At 37.6% G+C, this 23,169-nt stretch overlaps 2 protein-coding genes across 2 annotated transcripts in view; one reads left to right on the forward strand and one right to left on the reverse strand.

Moving 5' to 3' along the window:
* Positions 1–1,444: 1,444 nt before the first annotated feature.
* Positions 1,445–7,988, reverse strand: CCDC59 (coiled-coil domain containing 59). Its single transcript, XM_075714494.1, has 4 exons — positions 7,859–7,988; positions 6,873–7,110; positions 4,326–4,425; positions 1,445–1,673 (listed from the first exon to the last, which is right to left on the reverse strand). Exons 1-4 carry the CDS (start codon positions 7,986–7,988, stop codon positions 1,512–1,514), a joined length of 630 nt encoding a protein of 209 aa, XP_075570609.1. The 3' UTR covers positions 1,445–1,511.
* A 56-nt stretch (positions 7,989–8,044) lies between these two features.
* The window catches only part of METTL25 (methyltransferase like 25), a gene marked incomplete at its 5' end in the record, with an annotated part of 63,308 nt that continues 48,183 nt past the window's right edge, over positions 8,045–23,169 (forward strand). The window contains 3 exons of the mRNA XM_075728115.1: positions 8,045–8,384; positions 16,365–16,529; positions 21,317–21,417. Coding sequence (XP_075584230.1) covers positions 8,045–8,384; positions 16,365–16,529; positions 21,317–21,417 — 606 coding nt within the window. The remainder of the gene's footprint in view (positions 8,385–16,364; positions 16,530–21,316; positions 21,418–23,169) is intronic.

Genomic DNA, 23,169 nt, shown 5'->3' on the forward strand with positions numbered 1-23,169 from the left:
CTAGAGTAAGAATCAAAACAGACTGTGTATGCCAAAACTTGCCTTCCCACTTTCTGGGCACTTTGCAGATTTCTGCTCTTTAATGTTTCAGCATGGAGCCATTAAAAATTGGCAATGACAGCAATTTTCAGAAAAAAAAAATAGAAGGAAAAGTATAAAACAGAATGTCAAATTTATGCTCCCTTTCTCTCCTAGACTGGACATGCCCATTTCAAGAAAAGCTCACACATTTTCTGTTGGTGCACTACCTTATGACTTATGTTCAGTTTTTGCTAAATGACATCACGGCACAACGATTCAAAGCCTTGCAAAAAGCATTGAAAAAGTTGAAAATACCTCAGGATACTGACACAAGAAACATTTTAGACAACTCAAATTCCTGACCTATTCCTCATTTAAGTTTGGCATACAATTCAAAACTACTTATTTTTCCCATGTATTTTAAATATGGATTTTTTTGCAGTTTACATCAACTTGTAAATGAGATCATTTAATACTGTAATACTGTAAATGTATTGCAACTCCTACACAGCATGCCCTGAGAATTTTATTCCAAAAACATTACTTACTTTGATGTCTAAATAGTCTTTATTGTACGCAGAAAAACACCTCAGTATTATTTCTTGGCTGCCAAAGTAGACTGAGATAAAGGCAAAAGTATAATAGTACTCTCCTGTGTGAACTTACGGAAAATAGGTAACTTGCTTTATGGCAAATTTAGTCTTACTAAGAATGCTTTCATTTTATTAGGCCAAAGATCACTAATTGCATCTCGAAATCAAAATATAAAAGAATTCTTTCTCCAAAATGTTCCAAAGAACAAAGATTAGAAACTTGATATACTCAGCATACCAAAACCTCAGCCCATCTACCTGATCCATCACAGCTAGAAAGCCATACTTAGTTTATGAACAAAATAAATCACCAAAGTATAAATCACCAAGCACAAAGTGTATGTTAAGTCTACACGATCTTTACACTCAAACCATTTTTGGACCTTTGGCAAGTTTTATTCTTTGTGGAGAAAGATAAATAATAGCCACCCAAGTACAGTTTATGTTGTTTTCACGTGCCAAACCCTATCCACTAGCACACAAACCACACTCCTAGCCTTGGCAGTTCATGGATTATGTCACATGTATCATTTTACTCAAGTAAGCATAATTTTAGTAGTCACAATTGCAGGAAGTGTTAGAGCTAGAAAACAAATGTTCTACACTATGTAGGTTTATGTTCAGATGGTACTAGGTTCTAATGATTTGGGATGCAGGATATTACCTAGCTAATAGAATTTAAGTTCAGAAATACAGATCATTTATTTTCAAGGTACAAGATCTCTCTCACTCAGCATAGAATACGTATTTTCAGGATGAATATCCTCCACTAAGGGACTGATGAGATAAATCAAGCCAATGACAAAAATCACATAGAAGCAAAAAGACATTATTTATTAAAATTAATAAATTGTCCACAGGTAACTCAAGACCTGTAATTAAGACGTATGCAGAGATTTATGTATTTTGCTGTATTTTCTGAAGAAGAAACTCCATTTGTAAGTTTAGATTTGGCTGTCCTCTTTTCGTCTTCTTACTCAATATTTTATAAGCTTCCATTTTCTTTTGCTTGTACAACCGTTGAGCTGCTTCTCTTTGCTGTTTTCTTTTTTCTGCTTCCTGAAATTAAACAGATAAGATTAAGAAATAATTACATACCTTCTGTAACTATGAAGCTATCAATAAGCAATAAAATTTCTTTTTGGAAAGATACTGGCAATTAGGTATTGTACTGACACTAGAAACACCATTACTCTTAAAAGTTTAATCAGGACTCTCCTTCAGCACATACTGCAATCAAAACATATGATATTGCCTAAAGCTTCAAGAGAAGAGCCAAGTTTTCTTCAGTAGAATATCCTACAGTAAGATTTGTCACTAAAATGCATACTACTTTCTTTCTGTGAAGTAAGCTCCTTGACTTTCTTCCTTGAATGACAAAGTGGCAAAAATTTCCCACTTTCTCCTTTTGAGTGCAAGAAAGAGTTTCATCCAGTGGCCCCCATGTAAATGTCTTGCCAATCCAGATGTGCTAGGATACTGGCCACATCTGCATGGGACTGGCAGATAGGGTATGGGACATATGTGGAGCTGGAAGCTGGGTGAGTTTGTGACACTAGGATAGCATTGCAAGCAGCATTACCTAGGGCAACTTAATCAGGACCAAACTATTAGTGACCTGTCCTCTTCGAAGCAACACAGACTGCTGTCTTCACTAAAAGATAGGAAAAATAAAGCCTAACCAAATTTTCAACTGCACAAACTTTCCGTGTTGAGGGGACAGCACACATGCAAGTAAAACACTAATGGAGGCACTTAAGACTGTATGGATAATCATCATGATATTATGTTCATTTTTTATCAAACAGCTTACAGCCCCTTCTCTAGTGTTGTAATTTTATTAAGTAATTTGGTCAAACATCCACAACAAGCAAGCTAACTAGCTTGCTTCACTTATATCACGTCCTACCAAAACATGCAAGACATCACCAATCAGACTGAAGGACTGCTTCAGTTCATTTGGATGATTTCTTCTCGTAAAGCTTATTCTTTGAAATGCCATGCCATGCTGACCATAAAGGCAGATGTTTCTGCAGAATACTCAAACAGATTTTAATTTATCAATTATGTTATTGTTTTCCAAGACACAGCCAGCTTCTGTGATGTACAAAAATCAGTATGAATACTCTGTGATGTAGAATATACAATTAACCAGAAATGACCCAAGAAAGTATTTCTAAATAGAAATCTAAGAGGCTTCTGGGGGTGGGGGAAACCAAACAAACCAGCAAATATAACATCTCTCCATTCAGAACGCTTTGAATATTTCACTGTAACAATGATTAATACAATTCATTCTTTTTTAAAAAAAAAAGAAAAAAAAAAGAGTAGCATTGACTAACTTACCTGTAATTCACTTCCTAATAATTTTACTGCTGTTCGGCATACTGTTGTAAACAACATTTATTTAAGCTACCAACCAAATGCTTACTCAAAGCAAGAACATTCATCTTACTTAAGTAGTTGTTATGTTTGTACTTTCTCTGATCTCTACTAAATCCCAACTTTTTTATATACTGTGGAGGCCAAAACTGTGCCTTTAAGCTTATTTCTTTTCCCAAAATAAGAAAGAGCAAATCCAGTTTGCTAACATATGTGAGGGAAAAGTATGCGATCATCATACCAGTATTCCACATAAATGATTACTGTTATTTTGGCACTTAGCTACTGTTTGTTTTGCCTAACTATCTTGAATAAGGCCAAAAATGCTAACACCTCCCCTCAGGCAACTCTCATGTGCTGCTCAAAGAAATTGCCTTGTGGTCTCGCTGGGTTTTCATTTGTTCCTATTTCCTCGAAATAAGCTGGTCTTTTAGCATGATCTTTTAAGCATTTCTTCTAGCATGATCTGTATCTAATATTCAAAAAAGAAGCTCTCAGCTGAACAACCACATAACTCACCCAGAATCACAGATCAGCTTGCATAAAACTATTCTAGTTTTCAATACAGCTAAACTGAAGAAATAATATGCTTTATCCAGCTATATATTTATGTAATATTTGTACAGCAATTACTGAAATTTATTTTGTAAGCAGCAAGTTACACAACTTCTACAGTGTTACAGTGTGTGCCATTTTACAGTGCAATGAACAATGTACTGGTAGAGAACAAAACTAATTAAATAAGGATGTCTCAAATGAATAACTCAACTGAGTTATTCAACCATGACAATATTAAGAGACACCCCATAAGACTAAGTCCCATTAAATTAGTAGGAGGGAAAAAATTACTGAAGATTTTGGGCACGGACACGATTAGATTTAATTGTTTCACTGTTGGTCAAAGCACATAAAAAGGTAAAATGAAGACTGCGTTATGATAACACCATAAGAAATAGGATAGATATTTCATTTTTCATCACAAGATGATGGTATTATTATTACTTCCCCTTCTAGAATATTTAAGAGGTCTAGTATAATCTACTGGGATACGCAGATCAAGCTCTAAGTTTTTCTTGATGTACCAACTGACATAATAAAATCCCGCTAACGGCAACTGCAAAACAAAAATAGTAAGAACAAAAACAATGGTAACTTTGAACACCTGCATGCCTGAATATTACTGTCAGGTTGAAAAAGACTGAAAGAATACCAATACCTGTGTTCCTTCTCCTATGGTCCTATTTGGGTCCAGATAGAAGACTAGCAAGTAGAAATGGTATTAATCTAGTCTTTGTCTACAATCAAGCAAGATCTCTGTTTAAGATTTACCTCTTTCTTTCTAGCACGCTCAGCCTTTATTTTCTCATACTCTTCTTTTGCTTTCTGATTGGACGTTTTCTTCTTAAACTTGCTTTCAGTCATAACTGACCTATGAGAAAAAGTACATGTACTTCAGATACGGACTATCACCGAGCAGACATAACTATATATCCCATACCCACTGCATAATCAGAGCACAGTCTTCCACTCTTCCACTGTTTTTTGCATATTTGGGGGAATTAATTAGAAATACAGATTTACAGATTACATAAGTAACAAGCAAGGCTCATCCTTCTACACTGAATGGATACCTATTGCACTACTCTTACATGATACCCAGCACCACTACATGTCACGTAATGAGCATCTAGCATGAAAATACAGCAAACTAAACTCCTCCAATGCCGAGTGTACTGAAGACTGGACTGCACAGAACTTTTAGTAACACATACACCTTACCTGCTGGATCTTCACATGGATGGTGTTTCATGAAATTTAAAGAGTGCCTAAAAGAGTTTTTTTTCCCATTGTACTAGCTCTTGAGAGCTAGAAAAACTGAATGCACTAGCTTAGAGCTGTATTAGCTCTTTCTAGTTCCGACACATGGATGCAACTGCAGAGATATGAGGACAGCCAGCTGTTAGCAGATTGCCATCCAGAGAAGTCAGGCTGATATGTCAAGGTGAAAAAACACAGTAGTAACCATGCTTTTCTAAAAGTTTCCTCTTGACGCAGATGGTCCTCAATGTTCTGAAATTAGAAACTGAATTTTCCTTCCCAGTTTCAATATAAAAAAACTGCCCAGGTATCTTTCAAAGAAAACAGTAAAGAAAACCAGTGCCACCTGTCTGGCTTTTACTGTCACACTACTCTGAGTGGATTTTTCTGGTTATTTAGCTCTAAATTTTTTTCTGATTTACAATAAAGCCATTACATAAACAGTGACTCTTCACACTTGAAAAACATAAGCTTTGCTAGACAGTTAACAGCTGTTCACAAAAATAAGTTTTTGATTACTCTATTACTCACACTACAAAAAATTGAGAACTAGCCATCACCATCTAGGACATTACAGACAAAAAGGAAAGGGAAGGTATTTACTCATACTTTCATTTAGAAATACCACACTCTTCAGGAGGGAAAAAAAAAAAAAAAAAAATCTTTGCTTTATTCTCATCTCCATCTTGTGGCAATACTGTGCAATGACTCCTCATCTTCTCAGAAATACAAAACCACTTAAATTGCAATATATGCCAAAATAGAATTACTTAACCAAAGTCTTATTTTACATCCCCACAGAACACTGAAGTCTATCTAATAGACTCTATACCTCACCCCACCTCACAGATTGGCAGTCACATTTTTCCAGAATTATTAATTCTGGTTTACAGTCACAATGACCATAGTTTAAGCAAAATTAAAAAACCCTCTGGTTTAAAGAAAAACAGTTGTATTTCAGACATCTAGATGAATATTCCAAACAAAACTCTACCTTTCTCCCACTGCTGAGCTTAGATCTGACTACCTTTCCCCCACCTCTCCCAAGCTCTCTTCCCAGGAAAGTTTAGATGTAGATACACCTTGGAATTCAAAGACTTATGGCACTCCTTGTCCTGGGGACAAAAAGGCATTATTTCAATCACCGTACTTTAATGTTGTTTAAAAACACTTCCATGACAGTGTTAGACCTGAGTGACTACTGCTTTTCATTTTACTGACATACCTAACCGAGATTTCAGGGGGAATTACTGTCACACAGGGAAAAATGGTTTAAGTTGTCTGACATTTGTTAGACCACAAATTAAAAACTCCATTTGACTTTTCCCAGTTATTGTAAGTAAATTTAAAACAAAACAAAAAAACAGAAAACCCAAACACCACTGGCAAACTATTATGACATCTCTATTATTTAAAATTATTATTTTGATCAAGAACACTTTACTGCTTTAAGGTTTTACTAAATCCTCCATTTCATTTTTTTTTTTTAAAGTTCATAGTTAAAAGCCCCCCCTCCCCCCCCCCCAAAACTAGCCCCACCCCAAAAGGATAACTACACATAATGTCGCTCATTCTAGTGGAACAACAATGCAATATGAAGAAAACAACTTATCAAAATGGGAACAGAAAGATAATGCAAAAAACGTTCCTGAAAAGTGACACTAATTTAAAAATACCGAGAATCAATTCAAAGGAAAACTCTGTAGACTCAAAAGCACACTACCTAAAATGCAGGCTCTTCTCTTTGTAGGCATGGTAACAAATTGGCCAAATGCTGCTCTTGGGCTGAACCCTACCCTTAAAGTACAACGGTAACTGTCATACTATTTCTGTGGAATCAAGCCCTAAACATCAATTTTGCTTTCTGATTCTGATGCAAACACAACAAAGCTGTATGTTTAAATTTCCTAACAATTAGGAAAAACTTTTAAGACTTAATGGCATTTTTTTAGTAAAGCAAATCACCATACTGAAGTCCATGTGAAGTATAAGATCTAAAATATTTCTTTAATGATGAAAACAATTACTTGTTTTTGGAAATATATTTCAAAAACTTACTCTACTGCTTTATTAAGTTTTTCTTCTGATAAAACTGAATCATCTGGAGCCCTGCGCCGTTTCTTACGCCTTTCTTCCTCAAGCCTTTCTTCCTCGGCTAGGTAAAGATGTTTCAAGTGCTCTGGATAAGTATCTGTAAACTGATCATCCTGTTGTGAATGGACCTTTCTTCCCTTTTTCAACAGTTTCCTGTATTGTCTTTCGACCTTTTGTTTTCTCCGAAATGCAAATCCTCGTCCTGAAAGCATAAGAAAAAGGGTTAAATATACCTGCACTGAAGTAATACCAAACCATTCAATTGTTGCCAGGACCATTTCAAACCATTTTCTTTCCAAAACAGAAAAAAACCCACTACTTGTGCTCATTTTAATAAGGACCAGTCAAAAATTCAAGAAAAACACAGTTATAAATCTATTCCCTACTGTCACATTGCAGCTTGTACAGATTTACTGAAAATTGTCACCTAAACCCTTGAGAGAATGTGCCATTGCAAACATACTACTTAATGCACACTCAACATCATAAACCTTTGTCGATGCTTTTCGAATCCAGTGAAAAGAGGTATTAACATTTCACTTCTCTCCTACTTTTCACAGCTTCATAAGCAACAAAACAGATTCCTAAAGATAGTCTCAAGAAGACAATGACAGAGTAATACTCACTGCTTAAGTAGTCTGCAGCTGCAATGCCACAGGAAAAAAAGTCACTAAATCACTGTATTATACTATATTAATATTCCATTATATTTTTTCACACAAATAGTATTTTTATTGCTACTACGTTCTCTCTACACCTGTCCAGTAAGAGGTAAGGCAGGCAGGTCCGGCCTCGGCCCAGGCCGAGCCAGCTCCGCGGCCCGGCGGGAGGCCAAGGGCCGTGACCAGCGGGGCCGGGCCCGGCAGGGCCGGGCCGGGCCGGGCCGGGCCTCCCTCAGTGCCGTCTCTCCCGCCCGGACGCCACCTCAGGCCCCCCGGCCCTCGACTCACCCTCCTGGAGGCTGCCCATGACGTCGCGCAGCAAGACGGGCCTCCACAGCCGCTTTCGGCGGGGACCACGGGCCCCAGCGCCCGCATTTTCCGCCGCCGGTCCCGGTCCGCCGCGCCGCGCCGCCGCCATCGCTCTCCCGGCGTCGCGCAGCGAGATACGTCACCGAGCTGCGCCGCCGCCACCGCTCGGCGCTCGATTCACCCGCCTCCGTAGCTGACGGCGGCGCGGCCCGGGCAGCCGCCCCGAGGAGCCGAGCGCAGGCCGCAGCCTCGCGCGGCGCCATGTCGCTGCCGCCCCAGCCGTCTCCGGCGGCGGCGGCGGGGACGCTGCGGCGCGTGGCGCGGTTCCTGGCGCGCGCGCTGCCGCTGTGCCGCGCCCACACGGTGGAGTTCTACACGCGCGGGCTGTGGGACCGGCTGGTGGCGCCGCGCCCCGCCGCCGTGCTGGAGGCGCTGGGCGCTGCCGGGCCGCTGGCGCTGCGGCGCCCCCTGGGGGAGGCCTCCGGCGCCGCGCCGGCGCTGTGGGGTGAGTCGGGGCGGGGCCGGGGCCGGGGCCCTGCGTGGGGGGGACGGGGGCCTCGGGGCACGGAGCCCTCGGGGCACGGGGGCCTCGGGGCACGGAGCCCTCGGGGCACGGAGCCGGTGGCCTTCACGGCGGCGTTGCTGAGGGAGGCGTAGCGGCCCACGAAGGCGTTGCGGCAGCACGGGCTGCCGTGGCGGCCTCCCGTTGTGCGTGGGCTGCTGGGGCCACCTGTGGGCCTCAGCGGCTCCTCCCTTCCAGCCGCCTCATGCTCCGCAGGTGGCACCGGTTTCTTTTCTCGCTCTTAAGACCTCCTCCGCTCCTAAGACCTCCTCATTGTCCTGTGTTTAAAATTATCTTCCTAGCTTTAATAAAACAGGAGAATTTCACACCACTCTGCTCAGCTGCTTTTTTTTTTTCCCCCTCTACGTCTTCACCCGCTGCCTTCCCGCGGCCGTTGCTATGTGGCGGTTCCACTACTGTGCCTTCAGCTGAAGCCGCTCCTGCTTTGTCACGCCTGTGTGTGCGCCAGCAGCGCCCATCTTTGCCAGGGTAACGGGGTGCATTTGGAACCGTCACGGTTCGGGTGAAGTGTAGCTGTGGTGGGAGGAATTGCACTTTAGGAGGCTCTCGGTAGTGACACTCGTGACGACGGTCGCATTTTATAAATTTCATCCTGTTCGCGTAGAAATGAAGTGAAGCTTCTAACTGTCAGCCTCTTTTGCCCTGACTAATTTCTGAAGAAGAGAAGTAAAATGAACCAAAAAAAGACCCCTCCACATGAGTGGAAAGATGTAAGAGTTGAAAGTCCTCCAAATGTTGAAACTGGAAATGTGGAGGACAGCTGGAAAAGGCTTAAACACCACTTCCCTATATATCTGTAATAATGAGTGTCTGGCAAAGGAAGACAGAAAGCAGTTTTATTTCTGACAAGACTTATTTAAGAAGCACTTCATATTTTTAGTAATTTTCGAGTAACTCAAGAGGAGGCCAGCTATGAAACTGTGTTACTGAGCTTACTGCAGTCCAAGTAGAAGGGAAGCATACCAGTAATACGCTTTCAGGCAGAGCACAGAAATGAAGATAAAGCATCTGAAAGGTATGTTATCTGGGGAGACTGAGCACCAGCAAAGAGATCAGTTTCAAACCTAGGGTAAAATCTTTGACAAAGATCTTAGCCGAGAAAAACCTGCATCATGCCAAGGCTTACGGAACGTAGATAGCTCTCGCGTAGTGTTAGCTCTGAAATGCTACATGAAATGACACGTGAGACAGGAAAGCACGCTTGAGTGTAATGGAAGGGTCCACAGAAAGTAGCATGTGGAGCTGTGTACTTTTTGGCATAGAAGACAAGCTAAGATAATGATTTGGAAAGAGATTGAAGAACTGTGAATTGCTACATCACTTGTAATGTTTGTGTCTTGGATCTAAAGACTTTCAAAATATTAACTGTAAGACTCATTTTTAAAGGGTTGAGGTATCTGGGAAAAAAAAAAACCCACAGAATTTATTTATGCATGAAAAAGACACTGGGTTATGAATTAACTTTGAGAGCCAGATGGAAACTGGACAGTAGTCCAGTCAGCAAGCAAAAGTGTTGGGAAGTAGCGAGGAAAAACTTCTAACATTTTTGACAGGTAATGTCAGAGTCAGAACTGATTCAGAGCAACGGGACATAAAATTAAATATAAGTAGAGGCTGGAACAAAACTAACTATTAGATGAAGGCATCAAAAAGAAAACACTAAAGGAAAATTACCCTGATCTTACCTGTTTCCATGGGAAAGCCCATGAAATGATTCTGACGCTGAAGTGGTGGCCTGTAGAGTAGAAAGAGAATCAGGAAGGCAGAGTATTGTTTTGTAGATTTTAAAATTGGGAAATCATTTCATGATCTATATTCAAAATGGTGTTACAGAATCTGATACAGAAATTATTGGAACAAAAGAATTTATGGCTATAATGAAGCACGTGTTTTAGAAGGGTATGAAGCCTTCATGCTGTGGCTAAAATGTAACATTTCTTCCTCGGTTTCTTGAGGCATTATTTCAGCTCATTAAAAAAGAAAGAGAGAATTATTCTTTTTTCCTAGCCTCAAAATTATAATATGCTATTTAACATTTGGAAGGTTTTGAGACACTCTAGAAGTTTCTCCAGTTTGTGACAAAATTGCAGGCACTGTAGTGGAATGGGCATGTGCTTCCTCATTTGGTGGTTCATGCCTGACTCGTTTGACTGCATGGTATCTGTCCATCCAGTCATATGATGAAAATACATCATAGTAGTATATGAGTTTCTCAGTGAAGATACCTGCAAACAGGTACCTATATTTGAAAATGAATGCACTGTTAGCCTGTATTAAAATTAGGATTGAGAAAATTTATATTATAGCTTATTTGAGTGCATTCGTACAACTTAATAACATGAGAGATCAGAAACCAACCATCAGAGATCTTGAAACCCAACATAAACAGAAACAACTCTTCCTTATATTCCTCTAAAATATTGACTGTATGTGTGTTTGTTCTTCAAAATTATCAGGTATTTAAATGTTAGTTATTTATATTTACCTTGAAGTGAGTACTAAAAGGCTCTCATGGCATGCTGTCATTCATAGAACTACCTTTTTTCAGAGTGTGGGTATGAGAATAGATTTATTTTGCATGCTCAAATGACATTGTGGTCATGTACCCCAAATACCTAACTCAAAATATGTGTAAAATGACATTTTGATTTCACACGGTAAAACCTTTGCTTCCTAAGAGTTTGAGAAGTTTTACACTTACACATTCACAGTCCTCAAACTATTATGAAAAGTCTTCTAGAACCTGTTCTAACGGGGATCCCAAATTAAATTATAGGGAAACATAAGCTACATTTGACAGAATTGATCTGAAAATGTGAAGTTGTCAGTTCATACTCACGTAGCTCTGCAAACTAAAAAGTAACATTATTGCAGATTGGCACAAAACTGTTATTCTGCACAATATTTTATGTTACTATAGGGATTTTGACAAATACATATGCTGAATTGTAGTTTTAGAAGCTAGCAAGCAAGAAATTACAAATCTATTGTACAGTATTATATGCAAGAAGAAAATTATGTTGCAGAACATTACCTGGTTTAGTGATGGACTTGGCAGTGCTGGGTTAACGGTTGGACTTGAAGATCTTAAAGGTCTTTTCCAACCTAAACAGTTCTATGTTCTGTAAATCAGTTTCAAAGAGTATTTTCAGATACTCATCAGATGGTATTTCATTATAAAGGATGGAACCCTTGTTTTCGTTGTACCCTACAGAAAAATTTCAGATCCATTTTTAGATAGAAAACTGTTTTATATTTCTATACATCAAAAAGCTGACATTTGCCATATTGCATCTTGTTTATCACGTCATTGCTGTAAATTGGACACAGGCACAGAAAAATCTGTGTCTAAGTATTTTCATATTTTACTGTTAATTACTGTTTGTACTATAATTCCAATTTTTTTGGCATATGTTTCTTTCCTCTGAAGATTTATTTGCAAATGTATGGACTGACTGGTTAAAAGACAGTAGATTTCACATTGTAAGCGACCAGAGTAGAAAAGTTTTTAGAAACCTAACATTTTTAATATTCATAAATAATACATAGTCCTACAACTGCCATTCCATAGCTTGAAGTTGTGCTTTTGATACCTTAATACAGTTGGTTTTATTTCTTTTAGTTGGTACGCTGGGACAACAATTTAAATTTGGTAGGAGCGTTATTACAGATGCTATACTACTGATCTTGTATGAGATCCTACTAGTTCTGTTCATGTTCTTCTATCAGATAACTGAATTCAGGGAAGTTATAGAATATAGGTATTACTGCATTGAATTTCAGTTAAGTGAGATTTGTAAGGAAATTTAATATATTTTATGTCAGGTGCTGAAAAAGTCAAAGCGGGCAAGTGGTGGGTTTATAAGCTTTTCACAAGTTCTGGCAAAGAAGCAGAAAACTCCAAGTTTCCATAATCAGTCCTTAACCTAGGAAAGTTAATGAAGTTTCACGATAAGTTGTATTTGTGCGATATAGTGGGATCAGCAGGAAGTAAGGTGAAAGGAAGATTGGGTTGCTAAATATTGTGAACTCTAATCTGCAGAATATTTGCTGATGCTCTTATCTTGGTGAGCTATTTGAAAGTTAGAAGAAATAGGGATAAATTTCTTCAAGGGCATAGGTTTAATGATTTTCCATATCAGTGTCAGGGTAGTGTGCTGTAAGATGGGTATATGCATGGTTGATGATAGTTTGCTTTTTGTACTGTAGCAAGTTTGTATATGTAATTCACGTATTTATTTCCACTGTGATTGTTGGGTGGAAGTTGCCAATGAGGTATATAATATGTATTCCTTATAGAGCAAATGAGAGATACTGGTTTTGCTGTGTTTTGGATGATGGCTGGTGCGTGGAAGCAGAGTGTCTAGTCAATGGCATTCATGCATTTGGTAATTTCGTACATGTTAAGGGTATGGCCATTACAGTGTCCAAATAGTTGATGTTGATCCAGTTTGAAGAAAAATTATACAGACCTTGCAGTAGAAATTGATGGGAAAGCCCTAGCTTTCATTCCAGATACAGTATTGATGTAATTACCTCAACAAAATATTTAACTCATGGTAGTTTGTGCAGGCACGTCATCGTTATGTGCGTATTTGTGCCCGTTTTTTTAATTAACTGTTTTCTGCTCAGAATGACTTTTCTGGATGAAGAGATATAAATGCTGGCCTAGACCTTGTTGAAACTTTCATTGGAGTGGGATGCCATTCTGGGTTGAGATGGTAGGCGAGTCTGATGCTTTGAAACAAACCTTTTCCAATATCTATTTCAGTACCATGCATTGGAAGGCTGGTGTTAACATTGGCACAGAGAGTTTATTTCCGATGAAGGAAACTAATGTACTTGAAGATCCTGCCTATTGTAGCAAAACAAACATGTCTCAAGTATCGAAATAGATCATGTTTATAAACAACATATAGGTACCTAATTTGTCAGTAACGTTTGCATTCTTTTCTGCCTTTTGAACTAAAGCAAATACATAAATGTAATATTTATGACACCTATAGGATATTTCGGGTTGGTTTATATTTTTTCTGTTTATTTCTACTAATACCACTGGAAAGTTTACATTAAGAACAATTCTAACCTGCTTAATATTACTGAAGGAATGCATATATTAGTACACTTGGAGTCAACAAACACATCTTCTAATAGACTTGTTACATGACAGTAACATGTTTTCGTGAATTTTATTGCTATCCTGTTATATGGAAGAAGAATGGCAGTATTTCTTCTTGCACCCCCAAGTATCTGATGTCACTGTAATGACAGAAAACATATTTTTTCCACTACAATGATACAGTTCAGTGTATTTAAAATATAAAGGTCAATTAAAACCACCCAATATCTAGCCAGACATCTTGAAAAAATACTGCTTATAAACCAAAATACATTTAATAGATATGTAATACGCATGTATGAAAATGAAAATTACAAAAATCAAATTTTATTCAGATGTTTCTTATGCATCTCGCATACATTAAAGAAATATTTTGTAACAGGATGACATTCCAATGTATTTTCAAATCTCCTTTATTTCATATAGTGTTATGTCATGAAGAAAAGAAGTGGATTTGGGGGGAAGGGTTTCTGCTTGACTGATTTTTGTTTTGTTTTGTCATACAAGATTGGCCATTATATTTAAAAATGTGTGCCACTTGCTAAAAAGATTATATGTTTCAGTGTTATGTGTTCCAGTTTTCTAAAAAGGAAAAAAAAAATCCAAACCATACTGGTCACTGAGCAAATAAAATTTGGAGATCAAGGACAACATAAATGTATATTAGAATGGGCCAGACTTTTCTCCGGTATGTTATACTAAATAATATACTAATTCAAAGACATCATAATATTCATGTAGCAAAGTGGAACACCCACTTCTCATCAAGAAAATTAGATTTCTTCTTCACCTGGCAAAGCTGCTGAATGGCTGGGTGGTCAAAATATCCCGCTGCACCTTTTGACTTAATGTTTCATGTCTATTGCTTTCTCAGTAATTGTTGGCATATAATTGCTTGTTGAGTCTCTTAAACCTTGTTCTCTTTCTGGACAGATTAGTGATTTCTTCCCACTGCATCAGACCTAAAGATTTCTATGCATTGATTCAGACTACATTAATTTTGTGAATGTCTATAAATTTTCTGGAAAGCTGTTCATTCCCAGAAAATCTAAAATAAGTTAAATCAGTGAACCTCCCTTAAAAATAAACTGTTATTTTCTTCTTCAGCAATAACTCAAGCTGTGACAGTTTCTTGTAAGAAATCCTTCCATAAAATATACCTAGCAGAAAGCAAAAATACTTTTTGTGTGTAGTTCTTCACTGCCTTTTATGGTTGTTGAAACTTTTTTGGGGGGAAAAAAAACAAAGCAACTCTGTACATTGTCCAAAAGTGTTTGATTATCTTATCCCATTGCATTAGTCTCTTCCATTATTTGCTTGATTTGAAGGTATTGTCAGACAGGAAATCTATTTTTCTTCAGTCATTTCAAGATGCACACATCTAATTTCTTGTCTTTCTGTAACATGTCTTACAGAGACATTGGAAAGCAAAATTACCCCTTCTCCCTAAAAACTTTGCAGTCTTTATTCTGATTTAATGTTTCTCTTTCTTTCTGTTCTCTAGGATCATAGAATCATAGAATGCTTGTTACACCCTTATCCTTTGTGAAGGTTCACTAACTAAAAGTTACTGGATGTTCAGAAGTTCAAATAAGAAAGTTGTTTATAGAGAAAGGTGGCTTTCTGTTTTGATTTTGTAGTAAAGAGAAGTAGAGAAGGAGTGCCATGCAGACACTGAAATAATATGAATTCTGATCATAGCTTAGGCAATATTTATTCTTTCTTAGGTCCAAAGTTTGTTTGCCGGACTTATGCCTTTGTAGTATAATACCATGAAAATTAATGTGTTGACACCGTTGGGACTGTTTTCAATAAATTGTAATATATGCATGACCTTTAATTGTGGTCATGCAAGAAAATTAAGAGCATTAGAGGTGAGGGGTATAAAAGCAGCTGTATCTGTTGTCATGCAGGTGGGTAGGGCAGATTCAGGAAAGCTGCCATGCTCAGTATGTACTTGCTCAACATCTACCCATGAGATAAAAGGCAAACCAGGAGACATTTTCTAAATCTTTGTAACAGTTTGTTTGCTGGACTTGCTAGCTTTTGTATATTTTAAAAGAATCACAAATATTTAAAAATTATTAGCAAAACTATGTAGAATTCACAATAGTTTTAGCTAGAGAGGAAATAGACAATACAAAACAATCTCAGAATTAATAAATTATACATACCAATATGTTTTGCTTAAAAATAAATGTACATTTTTGAAACTAAGAACTAAGTCATACCAAACTGAAGCATTTCATCCTGAGTCAAACAAAATATGCATTGGAATCTAACTTTGGCTCACACCTGATTGGTAATAAAAATTAATTTAATTCTCCCAGCAGATTCAGCAGTTACAAAGCAGCTTGGAAAGTATGTGAATATAGTGACTGTAAATCAAAATATTTCGTATATTGAACAGCTGTATTTCTTAAAAAATCTAGTAGTATATATTGTCAGAAGGGGGTGACTAGGAAATGCATAATGACCAAGTTTGTAAATGAACAGAAGTGATAATGTTGGCAGAATTCTCTTGTCGATTATACTAAAGTAGCTCTGCTAAAATAATAGATTTTTCCACATTTACACTAGTTAAGCTAAAAGCAAAATTTGACCTCAGTTCTGAAGGGGGAATACAGCTGAAGAAAAATTATGAGTTTTCCCACTTATGCAAGCAAAATAAATGGTTACTTCTGTCTGATACTACGTATTTATTGCTTGTAGTTCTGTGTCAGCAGTATTACAGAGATGTTAGCCCTCTTAACAGAAATCTTTTCTTTTTCTTTTCCATACAGATGATGACACGTTTTCCAATATATTTTGTGAAAACTCTAAGAAGCTTGTCAATGTACATTTATTTGCCCTGGCTGCTAAGTATTATTCTTTGTCTAACCTTGGAGTGTGTACCCCATTAGAAGATGTACTTGAAGCACTGAGAGGAGACAATCAAGGAGCAACAGGTATATTTATATTTGTATTTACATTTTTATTTTTCACTACAGGACCTGCAGAGTTTTGGTTTTGGAAGGTGTTGGTTTTTTTTTTTTTTTTTACCTACATGCTTCTCACTTCAATTTTCATTTTTTCCTAGATAGTTTCTTCATTGCCTTTGTTTAGAATGGATTCTCTTGCTAAATTTTGAGCTGAGGGACCACAGCATTCAGTACCTATAGACCCTTTCTGAGATTCAGTTTTAAAAGGGATGAGATAGGCAAGCAGGCACATCATTATTTGAGATGTCTTGTTAATTCTCTTTGTTTTCTTCTCCCTGAGTGGCAGGAATCATGGTTGCTATTCTTCAGGTTTTTTTAAAAAGTCTCACCCTAAAATCTGTCAAGTGGGGTTTTTTTGTTACATCTTTTGTTTAATATTAAATATGTGCTTTGGCATTTAGCTGAATATGTCCCAATAAGTGTTTGATGTCTCAAAAAAAAAAAAAAACATTATTCATTCTGTATGTTTTGGACCGATACCAGACATATGCCATAAAACTAGAGTAATTTCATTTTCTGTAGTTGAAGAAATTGGGTTTAAACACTCTCAAGTTGGCATCAAGTTGGACATTGGAAGTCTTGCCCCTGATTATATTTTTGTATCAGATGATAAACTGCCATTTATACTTACTTTGACTGCTGTCATTTTCACTGAAAGTGTACTCTTCATCAAGTCCTCAGTCATTATAGATCTGTCACTGTCTTTCAGATTTCTCATTAGTTTTTCAGAGACAGACTCTGCTTTCTAGTGTGCTTTATCTCTATAGTACATTAAAACTGACGTTTCTTATCCTACGTGATAACACCATTATATATGTTGGGCATCTCTCCCATTTTCTACAGCTATCTTCTCTTTCCAATTTTGCCATTTTCCATGGGTGACTCCCCAGTTTTCCATTTCTTCAGAATTACTAAAATGCCATAGCTAAGATAGTCTTAATGGTTTGTTGTGCATTGGTCTTACTGTAAGTTTACTTTCTGGCTTCTTTCCTTCTGCTATTAGTTCATCTGAAGCCCTTTTTTCTTGTTTGACAGCTGTATGCTGCTTTTATTTTGCTTGCTTTTTAGCTCTTCTCATTTTTATTATGCTCTCATTCCCAGCTTATTTTCTGTAATTCTGTAGTTCTGCGTTGTTATACTCATATTTGAGTTCATACCTGGATTAGCTTTCTTAGACAAAAATGCAAGGATTCTTTCATCTTTTTGTCATGTGGAATGGAACATCAGGAATAAGACAATTGCTGAATATTTTATGCTGTGACTTGCAGGAGTGCTGCTTGGTTGGGTAACTGAGGCCTGGGTTTGTGATGCAGTAATTCGAAATTGTACTTGGTAGAAAAAATAAAACGTGTTCTAAATGTATACAGTGGTATTATAATTCAAAACCTTTGTGTTGAATTGGCAGTAAGTATCAGTTAAATTAACTTAATTGAAGTTCCTGGTAATCATTTGGCAGAAGCAAAATACCAGGTTATGGATTCATAACGTGCAAGTTGCTAAATGAGAGTTGTGATCTTTTAACTTTAAGCTATTTTAGATATTTTGGACTTAATTCTGTATTTCAGAAAATATATTCATTTCCTGACACACTAAAGCTTTCAAGTCAAGAGAAATGTGGGTCTGAAAAAATTGGCAACTTTACGATGGGCTTGTTCATGTTCTGGAAGTATGCATCAGGATAATTCCGTTTATGTTTCAGATGTTTTTAGTAAATTTTCTTGTTCTAAGACAAACATGCTTATGAGCCTATTCCCACATGTGGCATACTTGCATAGTTCTCTAACTTCTTCACGATCTTAATGTAGACATATTGCTGTCCTTCCTTGGAATAACTGATAAGCACAAACATTTTAAGCGTATTGTGGACACAGCTACTCAGAGTGGAGTTCTGCGTCCAAAGGGCTTTCTCCATTGCTTCCTGATGAAGGTCACTGCACCATCAGGTTGCTTGTACTGAGCACAGGGGGTCCAGAAGAGCCTGGCCCAAAGGGAGAAAGCCAGCAGGGAGAATTTCTCGTTACAGGGTTCATATCTGATACAAGAAGCGAAGGTTGCTAGAGTATTGGATTAAGAGTACTCTCTACCTTTGCAATGTGTTTATGGCCAAGGTAGTAGTCATGCAGTGACTGTTAACAAATCTCTCTTTAAATTCCATATACTGGAATATCACTCTGCCTCAATGCTTTTTTTAGTATATGGTTATCCCAGTCCCTCACTCTGGTTTATGGAATTAAATCATAGTAGTGTAACTTCCGTATAGGTGGTGTTGTCTGGTGTGGACTGTGAATTTCTTTTTTTTATCTGGTGCATCTGAATTTCCACAGGTAGCTGGGGTATAAACCCCCTGCACCCTGCCATAGGAAATCTTAGGAAGATCTGCATTAGCCCTGTATAAAAGACAGTCTCTCCTCAATTTGTTCAGTTTCACAACTAAAGATGTAGCTGTAAATGGCGTTGTAGAGTTGAAGCAGTTTTTCGAACGGAAAACCGATACCTGTGCTAGGGGTTCACAATGGAAATAAGCAACATTTCAGTACCAGCTAAAACCAGTATCATTAACCTTTCTGTTACTCTGTTATATCCAGGGTACTTCTGTGAAGTATTCAAACCCCACTTTATTTTTTCATCACAAAAGGAGATGGATCTCTGAATTTCTTATAGTTTTTGAAATTAGTATTTGTTCTGCTTGCATCAGTTGTACACATAATAAGGAAATCTACATGTATAATTATTTGTTTCAAGAAAGTAATTTTGTGATAGCAGAATGAATTTACAGTTTGTTTAAAACTGGTATACATGTTTTTTTTCAAATTTGCAGTTTATATTGCAGACAATATAAAACAGTCCCCAAATACAGTTTTTACAGTTTTTCTATTGGATTGTAATATGTCTGATTGTTTTTTGAAATAACATAGAAAAATCTGACAGCATTTTCTGCAAGCAGTGTCATTTTCCGTGAGCTGAAATGTAAGCAGACTGTTCATTCTGCAAAAAGTAGGAAAAGAAGTCTAAAAATAGGTAAGAAACTTTAGTAGCTAAGGTGATAAATACTTTTTATATGTAGGTATAAGCAAACTATGATTTTTCTACCTAGAACCTCAGCTTTTGTAAGTTGGGTCTTGTTTCTGGATTTCTGGATCTCTTCTGTGTTTGAAATACTTAATTTGGCTTAAGTACTCTCTGAAATGGTACAGCATTACCCAATTCAGTCTTTTGAGTTCATACTGTAGCAAAGCGTAAAAGGTGCAATATGTGGTCATAGATCAAAGTGACAGTGCTGCTTTGGAGAACAATCAAACAACTTTTATTTCTGTCAAGAAGTTAAATGTCTGTTTCTTCCTCTTCACATTGTGCTGCTGCTTCTGATGAGCCTATCCAGACACAAAAATGTTCAGATATAAACAAAAAAGAGACCTTTTTTTTTTTTTAAAAAAAAAAAAAAAAAAAAAGAATGTTTCATTTGAAATGCTTACAAATTAAGAGTTTTTTAGGACACCATGTAGATCTTCACAATTTTAAAGATGATAAGAATCTTTAGTGAAATGACAAACACTTGTTTCTGCTATTTGTTTTGTTTAAAAGTGTTTCAGTCTGGTTTTTCTGTTGTCAGTTCATAGAGTCTATGTTAGATTTTAAGTATTGTCATAACAGTTTATTATAAAAAACCAGATGTTTAAGAAATAGAGAGATCCTGTGGGGTTTGGGAAAAATAGAGAAAATACTAGGTTTCTCATGAGCTCAGTTCAATTCCCCACTCTCTTTTAAAGAAGTAAGACTCTTGGCTCTGTTCCCAGCATGATCTGATCAAGGAATGAACATAGTTTTTGCCTAATGATCAGTTTCTGGACAGATGAACACATACTGTGCACAAAGCAGAGAATGGGAAAGTATATTAATCTGCCTAGTCATATAGAAAGGTCTTGTTTCCTAGGAGCATGCTCATCAGTAACGGTCCATTTTCTTCTACCATCACTCAGACTTACAAAACTTTCCATCAATTTAACTAGAGCCAAGCGTACTGTAGTGTTGGTTGCCTAAGAGAAATGTGTGGGTTTTTCCCAAGGGAGTGACTTCTGAGCTCCTCCTTTGATTGGGTGATGTAAAGATTAGCAAGTGAGTGCTTGGTATTCTCCACAAGCAGTAAACCTGTGGTAGAGATTGACTCCATCTCATTAACACATACTCCAGCAACACTGAAATGAGTGATTTTCTACCATAAAGATGTAACAGTTCTATAACCCTTCCATAGGGTAAATAAAGAAGATAAAAGTGCATCTTCCTTTGAATGCCCCCAGCATCACTCATAACTTTCATTTGAGATATCTCCCACTTGATACTGTGAGCAAATCTGCAGAATTAACGAGCCATACTGTGTGATTATTAGTTGTCCCTGCTATTATATTTCATATATGTAAATGTGATAAATGACACAAAAATAAATATTTTTAATGAACAGAAAGAAATAGTACAGTTTTATAGTAGTAGCTATTGTCTAATATCTGGTCAAGTATTAGATATGCTACATCTTAAAAAAAATACACTAACAGTACTAAGTTTTACAGCGTGTTGAATTTTACTAATCCAGCTGTAATTCAGAAATTTGGTCTTGTAATAATTGAGTGAGTTTTTAATTAAAAATTACTATCCTTAAAATATAAAAATAGCATATTTTTAGGCTAGTATTTTCTCTGATTGATCACAAATTATTATTATGGGTTGTGTTAATATGTGTTTATTTTCTTAAGCTGATACAGGTATCAAAACTGATGAGTTTATGAATAATAAGAAATCACATGAAGTGCAGGTGATGTCAGAGCTGGTAGACAACATAGCAAATTATTGTGGTATAAAGCAGGTAAGAAAGCATTTCTTACTGTATGTCACCATGTACCTTCCAAATTATTCTCCTTATTGTGTTTGAATACATCATTTTGATATTCTGTCACTGCTGTTCTTATTTTTCCTGCAAATAATTTAGGCTAAAGAAGAGCCTTTACGGCCAAGTTGAAGGATGATTTTGTTTACAAATGTATCGTTCCAAAGGAGCTGCCTCTCAGTGAGTCATAATCATTTTATGACTCATGAAAAATTTTAAGAAATTGTAATCCTCTATATGTTGAGCACCTAAAAATTGTACTGCTTTTTGCTATGCGTGGGTACTGCCTTGTTTATCAGTATTATATTGTTGGCAATTTACCACAAGCATCAGTAGGAGAGCAAAACTTTGTTCTTCTCCTTCTCTCATGCACAAAAGAGTGCCACATAGAGACCAAAGCAGAAAATCTGAGGAATTTTGAAAGCTCATGTTATTCTGGCACAAGAGATTTAAATTGTTTCCTATTGTTTAATGCTGTTTAACTTTATTTAACATGGGTTGAGATCTATCAATTAGGAATTAGTTACGATCTTTTTAGTTTGAAGAGAGACCAGATTAAGCAGAGATTTATGTAGCAGAGTGTGCATGAAGTACATTTGGTAGAACATGTATCAGAACTGGACACCCAACAGCATTATCACTCTATGAATTGGCTGTTTCATACATCAGATGGCAAGTTCATCCTTGGATGGTAAAGAATTACAGGATTCCTTTCTCAAATTTGATTGTAACTTGCCCTTTTTTTTTTTACATGTAATTATGATTGCACAGTGCACTAGATCGCTGTTGCATTAAAACCTTGTAGATGTTTTCTTATGATCTGTTCACAAAACATAAGCATCACAACAATACTTGACTTTTTTGAGTACCATATTTCACATTCTATTAGACAAAAATACACTGATACCATACCATACCACCTGGGTCCTGTACTTGAGTCACAACAACCCCATGCAGCGCTACAGGCTTGGGGAGGAGTGGCTGGAAAGCTGCCTGGCTGAAAAGGACCTGGGGGTGTTGGTGGACAGCCGGCTGAACATGAGCCAGCAGTGTGCCCAGGTGGCCAAGAAGGCCAACAGCATCCTGGCCTGTATCAGGAATGCTGTGGCCAGCAGGAGCAGGGAGGTGATTGTCCCCCTGTACTCGGCGCTGGTGAGGCTGCACCTGGAATACTGTGTCCAGTTTTGGGCCCCTCACTACAAGACAGACATTGAGGTGCTGGAGCGTGTTCAGAGAAGGCAGCGAAGCTGGTGAAGGGTCTGGAGCACAGGCCTTATGAGGAGCGGCTGAGGGAACTGGGATTGTTTAGCCTGGAGAAGAGGAGGCTGAGGGGAGACCTTATCGCTCTCTACAACTACCTGAAAGGAGGTTGTAGTGAGGTGGGTGTTGGTCTCTTCTCCCATGTAGTTAGCGATAGGACGAGAGGAAATGGGCTTAAGCTGTGCCAGGGGAGGTTTAGGTTGGATATTAGGAAAAATTTCTTCATGGAAATGGTAGTCAAGCATTGGAAGAGGCTGCCCAGAGAGGTGGTGGAGTCACCATCCCTGGAAGTGTTCAAACAACGGGTAGATGTGGCACTTGGGGACATGGTTTAGTCTAGTCTACCCTTGATTGGTTTAGTGTGGACTTGGTAATGTTAGGTTAATAGTTGGACTGGATGATCTTAAAGGTCTTTTCCAACCTAAATGATTCTATGATTCTATGATTTCCTCGGTTTACGTACATGTAATT

This window comes from Pelecanus crispus, chromosome 1 (genome assembly GCF_030463565.1).
Source record: "Pelecanus crispus isolate bPelCri1 chromosome 1, bPelCri1.pri, whole genome shotgun sequence".
Lineage (NCBI taxonomy): Eukaryota > Metazoa > Chordata > Aves > Pelecaniformes > Pelecanidae > Pelecanus > Pelecanus crispus.

What these genes read in the sequence shown, in the direction of transcription:
- CCDC59 (XM_075714494.1), bottom strand. Translation starts at nt 7,988, where the DNA reads ATGGCGGCGGCGCGGCGCGGCGGACCGGGACCGGCGGCGGAAAATGCG. An exon ending in CATGGGCAGCCTCCAGGAGG is followed by an intron (nt 7,111 to 7,858) that starts GTGAGTCGAGGG and finishes TTATGCTTTCAG; the next exon opens with GACGAGGATTTGCATTTCGG. An exon ending in AGCGTGCTAGAAAGAAAGAG is followed by an intron (nt 1,674 to 4,325) that starts GTAAATCTTAAA and finishes GTTTAATTTCAG; the next exon opens with GAAGCAGAAAAAAGAAAACA.